The sequence below is a fragment of the Hippocampus comes genome, unplaced genomic scaffold (genome assembly GCF_001891065.2).
Source record: "Hippocampus comes isolate QL1 unplaced genomic scaffold, H_comes_QL1_v1.1 scaffold156, whole genome shotgun sequence".
Taxonomy (NCBI): domain Eukaryota; kingdom Metazoa; phylum Chordata; class Actinopteri; order Syngnathiformes; family Syngnathidae; genus Hippocampus; species Hippocampus comes.
The window spans coordinates 1031278-1038469 of NW_017805744.1; the positions used below are offsets into that span (position 1 = coordinate 1031278).

The window sequence follows — 7192 nt, forward strand, 5'->3', positions numbered from 1 at the left end:
TCGCCGATAGACAGGTACACTCCGAGGTATATACTTTTTTATTCAAATATACGAGGATGATATTTTCAATTTTATTTGGTATGCATTTGTAGCAACAGCATGATAACATTTATTTGTTTTTATTTGCGTTTTATATTCATATTGATAATTCACGTTTTGTCTTGGATAATAAAGCACGGTTATGCATAATAAATTGTATGCATAATAAATATTCACTATCACTGTATGAGGTAAGAATCAACAGCTTTTTATCACATTTACACAACACTTTATGAATACAAGTCATGAACAAATCTTAAATATGGCAGGGGATGTGTTTACTTTTTTTGTTTTGATTTTGAGCAGCAAATTTTGAGTTACATATTTTTGCTCACCAGGAATGCATAGGCAAAATTGCACAAATTTTCACTTGAAAGAATAGTGGCGATCTTGGGATTTTTTTCTGTTCAATTTTCAAACTGTGTAAATTTAATACACTTCATCTTCAGCATGTTTAGTGCCACTTTTGTAAGTAACCACGCCCCCGCCCAGGCCACGCCCCTTCCGCTTTTTTCATCACTCGCCATTGCCATGTATGAATGTACGCTACTCACAGAAAAGTTAGGGATATTTGGCTTGTGGCAGGTGAAATTTATGGAAAATGTAAAAAGCTCATGCAACAGTGATGATATGAGAATAGGACATTTAAGTAGAAGGATGCACTGGTGAGTTCCTCATCTCAAACAATTCATTGAAACAAAAGTTTACAATGGTGGATACACCGCAACAAAAAACTTCCAACATCTCAATAACTCGTCATGTGCCCTTGAGCATCAATTACAGCTTGACAACAATGTCTCATGCTGTTCACAAATCGACTTATTGTCTGCTGAGGCATGGCATCCCACTCTTCTTGAAGGGCAGCTCTCAGCTCAGTGAAGTTCAGGGGTGCAGAGGTTCAGGGGTCTACACGGAGACTCCGCTGATCCCGCAGGTTTTCAATAGGATGCAGGTTTGGGAAAAGTGCAGGCCGTTCCATTTGAGAAGCTTTCACATCGAGTTCACCTGCAAAGGGTTGAATGCGTTTCAGGCTGGTCCTTAAATTTCACCCAAAAGTCAAACATCCCTAACCTTTTTTGAGTTTGTGTGTGTGTGTGTAACGTTTCAGAATTTTTTGTATTGAGACATTTATTTAGGTATTGATTGTTTGTGTATTGTACTTTTAATACAATAATTATTTAAATACAGATTTTAATTTTGAAATATTTAATGAGTTTTCCTCAATTCTCAAACTGTGCATAATGTTACAGTGGCTAACAAATAAAGACCTCTCCCTCGTTTTTGGTTTACTCGTGGTCCTACTATACTGCTGCATTGCAATGTTGGTCATAACTTTGATAGCCAAGTCGTTTTAAGGTGGTACTTGGTGTAAACGGTTTGGACCCACTGCTTGAAACCAATGATTACCAACCAGTGTGCAGTGGTAAATGGTCCGGCTTAGTGCATTTTCATACGCGGGGAAGTATTTGATGGATGGTATGCATTTGTGGGCAGAATATGTGAAATGGGATCAAAATGTCATTCTCCAGGGTCCACAGTCTCAAAAACATTACACAAACAAGAAGAATAACACAATCATAAGCACCATCTCCTTTCTTATTTGCATGCAGCTATAAATGGAGGTTAGAACCCTCCTTTCACCGCTGAAGATGTCAAGCACGCATGACATCCCGCATTTGGCATACATGCTAAGTTGAAAGTAGTCAAGTAGATCAGGACTATTAAATGCTCTTCCACTAGATGGCAGGAGGTACATCATTAACCCATGTAACCTTTGTTTTGGTGATGTGCCTTGTCTCAAAAAAGGTGGGGAAACGCTTCTCCGAAAGGTCCAGAATAGTCCATGTTACAATATGGCTGCAGAATTGTGGTCCGAAATGATTGTGATGGCAAACAAGCCAGCATATTTTTACTAATGCTCATTAGTTTCGCAAACCCACCATTTAAATACTAAAATCAGACACGGTCTCATGGCTCCTTTTTCAGTTTTGATCAGAGCTGGAAATTAAGCAATGCAAATCTGTCATTTTTAGTTTTTTGCCCCCTCATCACTGTTCTGATTCTCAATCATCAATTGAAAATGCAAGTAACAAATGGAAAAATGGATTGTGTATGGATCCTTGCCAATTCGTAAACTTGCAATTAGTGGTCATGATGACTATGTGTATATATCTGTATTCTCTCTTGTACATGTAGCTACTCTGGGGGTGGAGGTGCACCCGCTGACTTTTCACACCAATAGAGGCGCCATCAGGTTTAATGTGTGGGACACAGCTGGACAAGAGAAGTTTGGAGGCCTGAGAGATGGCTACTACATTCAAGGTGACTGTCATACTTCACATGGCATTAAAATGAATTAAAAACAAAAATAGACTTGCTTTCAAGCAAACCTAAACGGTTCTCTCCCACAGCCCAGTGTGCAATCATCATGTTTGACGTCACTTCACGAGTCACCTACAAGAACGTGCCCAATTGGCATCGTGACCTGGTGCGTGTCTGTGAAAACATTCCCATTGTGCTCTGTGGCAACAAGGTTGACATCAAAGATAGGAAAGTCAAAGCCAAAAGTATTGTCTTTCACCGCAAGAAGAACCTGCAGGTAATATTCTCAAACATCTTCACGTCATACGTAAGCCATGTGGATCCTGAATTACATATATTTGACGACTATCTTCACAGTACTATGACATTTCTGCGAAGAGTAACTACAACTTTGAGAAGCCTTTCCTTTGGCTCGCAAAAAAATTAGCCGGAGATCCCAACATGGAGTTTGTGGCAATGCCCGCTCTCGCTCCCCCAGAAGTTGCAATGGACCCAGCCATGGCTGCCAAGTACGAGGAGGAGCTTCAAGTAAGTTGAATATGGATGATTTCTACTATAAACCTCAGAAGATCGTTCATCTAATTGTTGTTTGTTCAGGTTGCATCAAGAACAGCGCTCCCAGATGAAGATGATGACCTCTAACATGTTCCAGAGTCTCCTGGTCTCCTCTCCCTCCCCTCTGTGGAAGTCAAGTTGTTGGAATTTTGCCCCCATAACTGTAAAAACCCTTAAGATTTTTTTTAATTTTTTTTTCTTTGCTTTGTTTTAAAACTCAGTTTGGAAAAGAAAATCCTGGTGGGAATAAGTTGCTGTTCAATTTCACTGTATAGACACCAACCACCTTAGTGTTATTAGCATGACAACATGCTTCTCTTCGTTGGGCACCATCCACTGCACTTAGATAGCTTGCAATGCTGTTGTACGGTGTGTTGGAGGCACTAAGGGAGGAAAGTTTGAATAAAGATGTTCTCAAGACATGCTCAGATTTTTTTTGGTTTGTTTGGCCGTTATTGACACTGTAGGGTTTCGATGGTTTGAAGAAGCCCAGGATTGCCACAGATGAATTTTGTTAAAATAATTTCAATCCACACTGTGGTAAATTAAGGCAGAAGAATGAAGGGTTTCTCTGTTAACACCAGCCTGGCTCTTGCCTTTTTGCCTTCCCTCTGCTGCAAAAAAAAATCAGTAGTATACCGTAAAGTGTGTTTATTCGCAAGACCACCAGGGGTCAGTGACGTTTAGAGTCCAGCTGTCTACAATATTTCTTGTTTTTGTTACGTAATAGTCTTGTCCCCACTGACACCAAGATACTGCAACCCTGATCAGGATTTACGAATGCAATTTGCATGACCGCCCAAAGTACATTGAGCTATGTTATATAGTCTTTATGGGCTGTCGAATATTACTTTGCATCACGCATCAGCAGCTGCACACATCTTTTACTGTAGTCCAGGGGTCCCCAACCTTTTTTGCCCCACGGACCGGTTTAAGTCAGACATTATTTTCAGGGACCGGCATTTAAGGTGTGGCGGAATTAATACAACAAAATAATATGGTATGAGCTGCATGAAAACTGCCGCCCAAAGTACATTGAGCTATGTTATATAGTCTTTATGGGCTGTCGAATATTACTTTGCATCACGCATCAGCAGCTGCACACATCTTTTACTGTAGTCTGTCAAAATGATCCAAAAATGCATTTAATCGATCTAACAATTTGAAGCCAGTTGTGTTGCCCAGTCAACATTTTTGAATTTTCATTTATTCTCTGGATACCAAAGATTGATTAAACCTTTAGATAATTTGGTGGAACTGAAACATTTTTTGCCTATCGTTTTTTTAATGAATATGTGTCATACCGGGAGCGCATTAGAATGTCCTTCATCCCACGACACCTAAATGCACCGGCGGCGCAGGTGGCTGTGGGCGTGGCTTCATCCTTGTGCTTTGGCATTTGTCTGCGCATGCCCGAATGTGAAAAGTGCGTTGAGAATGATTACCGGCGGAGGCCAGCGGAGAGACAGATTATACGACTCCACGCAACTGTTGTTTTAATCCCCTGAGCGAGGAGATTTGCACAGGAGAAAACACTGGCTTCGAACCCAGCAGCCATATTGTATGGAAAAACGAAGAGAGGACTCTGGTTTTCAGAAACATAAAATTTAAGTCTTTGGTCCAACAACCCTGACAAGACTTTTGACTTTAAATTCTTCAAGGCCACTGGCGGTGGGTTTCATGTCGGACAGCTAGCTTCGACAGCTGTCTGAGGAGGAGAGAGACCGAGGCGAGCGTTCTCAAATTATTTGAGCCCAATTATTTGTGTTCGAGGCGTTTATTGAACACGCTGAAATATGAAGGACCGATTGGAGCAACTAAGAGCGGTAAGTCCTAAGAATGCAACGTTTTACTTCTACTTATCTCCTTTATCACTATAACTACACATCACTTCTGACCGACGTTATTTAAATGATCATCACTTGGGGTTCCGAACATGTTTTAAATATTAAACGAGCCTTCGGGTAACACTTAGATTTAGAAACTAACGGCTGCGGTGGTTTAAAATGCTCTATAGTGCCATGTGTCAAGCAGACACGATACAATTCAAATATAGTACTGATTCGAATTGCTGTCATCAATTTGCATGTTACGTGATCTATATGGTATATCCCTTAATCTTCTTTTGTGGTCGTGATATCTGATTACCTCATGTCTGTAGTGAGTAATCAAATTAAATAAATTTAGTTGGTTAACAACTGGCCATATATTTAATGCTTTACAGCCATTTGGGCTCTTAGAATCAATTAAGGCGGTCACTTGGTATGCTCCTTCCGGGTAGTGACTTAATTTCAAGTCAGGAAGCAGAGACCGAGTATTATGACAGCACCTGCTAAGTGAGAATGCTAAATATATGGTTACACAACCAAAGGTGGATTGAATACAGATCCATATCGCCTTTCTTGAGCATTCACATTACTGAAACTATCATTGACAGAATCATATGAGACAATATAACATGGGGTGAGGCCAAACGCTATTGTGTCATGAACCAATTCGGGATGTGTTACCATAGCTGCATCCAAGTCCTGGCCAAATATTTGTTGTGTTTGAAGTTGTTCAACTGTGGTATCACCCCAGGCTTCTGTGTCTCCCACAGCTGGCCTGTTTTTCAGGGAAATGAAGAACAAATAGCAGCTGAGGCATGTTGGGAAGTTAATAGGTTTGACCCTACTGGAGCACATATGTATCTCTATTCTCTTTTACCAACCCCTGAACTCAGCTCATGGTTTTATTACCAGTGCAATGTTCCGTATCTTAATATATTTACTTTCTGGCTGTGTATCTCTCATGTGATAAGCATTCTGAGGTCACCTGACATTTACCTGTTATGTCTTTTGTATCTTTTCCACGACTTGCCCATAAAGCTTTTCCAGTCTTCAAACCATGTACAACTACCTGGTTCAAGCGATAGCAGTGACATAAAACTACTTGTCACTCATTGGTAGAGCATGTTTGTCATCATTGTTGCAATGCTTCTTAGCAAAATGTTCATGGAAAGGCATGCAAGACATTGGAGATGTAACATCCTGCATATAAAGTGGATGCCAATTATTCGAGGGGCAGGATTGAGACATTACTAAGTTTAAGTTTGTAATTATAATTGCCTATTTTAATAGTTTAAACCATAGACATATGATAAAGTGGGGCGGTTCAGTGGATAGCACGTCGACCTCACAGTGCAGAGGTACCGGGTTCAATTCCAGCTCCGGCCTCCCTGTGTGGAGTTTGCATGTTCTCCCCAGGCCTGCGTGGGTTTTCTCCGGGTACTCCGGTTTCCTCCCACATTCCGAGAACATGCATGGTAGGCTGATTGAGCACTCGAAATTGTCCCTAGGTGTGAGTGTGAGCTCGCATGGTTGTTGGTCTCTGTGTGCCCTGCGATGGGCTGGCAACCGGTTCAGGGTGTCCCCCGCCTACTGCTCGAAGACAGCTGGGATAGATTCCAGCACCCCCCACGACCCTTGTGAGGATAAGCGGATTGGAAAACGGAAATATGATAAAGTGTGATCCTAAAACACATCACCACCATTTCAGATGCTTATAAACACCTTTAAACGTTGCTTTACCTTAAAAAATAAAAATTACCTAAATACCTAATAACTATTATAAAGAGCTTAGAGCTAAGAATGGAGATACAAGATGTTCAGTATTAATCCATACATGTCAACAATTCTGATGACAGTAATGAAGAAGAATTGCTGTAATGGTGCAGTGCGGTGTAAAACAATGAATATTGGGCTGCACAATGAAGGGCAGGAGTTAGACAAATGGCATTCTGTGCTGGTATGAAAGTTCACCGCTTCTTTGCCTGCTTGGCCAACGTAGTAGTGAGAGCATCGCTGGTGACTGACCTGAAACTGCTGGATTCATTGAGTGGATAAGTAGTTTGATGTTTTTGGGGAATGGTAATGGTTGACAGTAACTATTCATTTTCTCAATTAAAGCGATGCAGCAATACAATAAATATTATACATACAGTAAAAACTATTATGAAATTGCCACGGGAAAGAAATATACAAATATGACTTGGAGATGAGTGCTTGTGTCGTGTTTCTCTCTGCTGTTGAATTTGTAATTGGATTTGACCATGGAAGAAAAAAATGCAAATCGGTCAAATGGCTAATGCTAAACTGCGTGTGTGTGTGTGTGTGTGTGTGTGTGTGTGTGTGTGTGTGTGTGTGTGTGTGTGTGTGTGTGTGTGTGTGTGTCTCTCTCTCTCTCTCTCTCTCTCTCTCTCTCTCTCTCTCTCTCTCTCTCTCTCTCTCTCTCTCTC

General features: G+C 40.9%; 2 protein-coding genes across 8 annotated transcripts in view; both read left to right on the forward strand.

The window, feature by feature from the left end:
• ran (RAN, member RAS oncogene family) overlaps positions 1-3344 on the forward strand; it is a 5440-nt gene extending 2096 nt beyond the window's left edge. Inside the window, exons 4-7 of the mRNA XM_019884194.1 lie at positions 2236-2361; positions 2451-2638; positions 2719-2889; positions 2959-3344. Of these exons, the coding sequence (XP_019739753.1) occupies positions 2236-2361; positions 2451-2638; positions 2719-2889; positions 2959-3003 (530 nt within the window). The 3' untranslated portion in view covers positions 3004-3344. The remainder of the gene's footprint in view (positions 1-2235; positions 2362-2450; positions 2639-2718; positions 2890-2958) is intronic.
• A 976-nt stretch (positions 3345-4320) lies between these two features.
• stx3b (syntaxin 3b) overlaps positions 4321-7192 on the forward strand; it is a 22691-nt gene continuing 19819 nt past the window's right edge. For 4 of the 7 annotated variants that reach the window (XM_019884190.1, XM_019884191.1, XM_019884186.1 and 1 more), the window contains exon 1: positions 4324-4742. In XM_019884190.1, coding sequence (XP_019739749.1) covers positions 4713-4742 — 30 coding nt within the window. In that variant the 5' untranslated portion in view covers positions 4324-4712. Of the gene's footprint in view, positions 4743-7192 lie in introns of all 7 variants that reach the window. The other 3 variants (XM_019884185.1, XR_002169953.1, XM_019884188.1) reach the window with 3 other exon arrangements.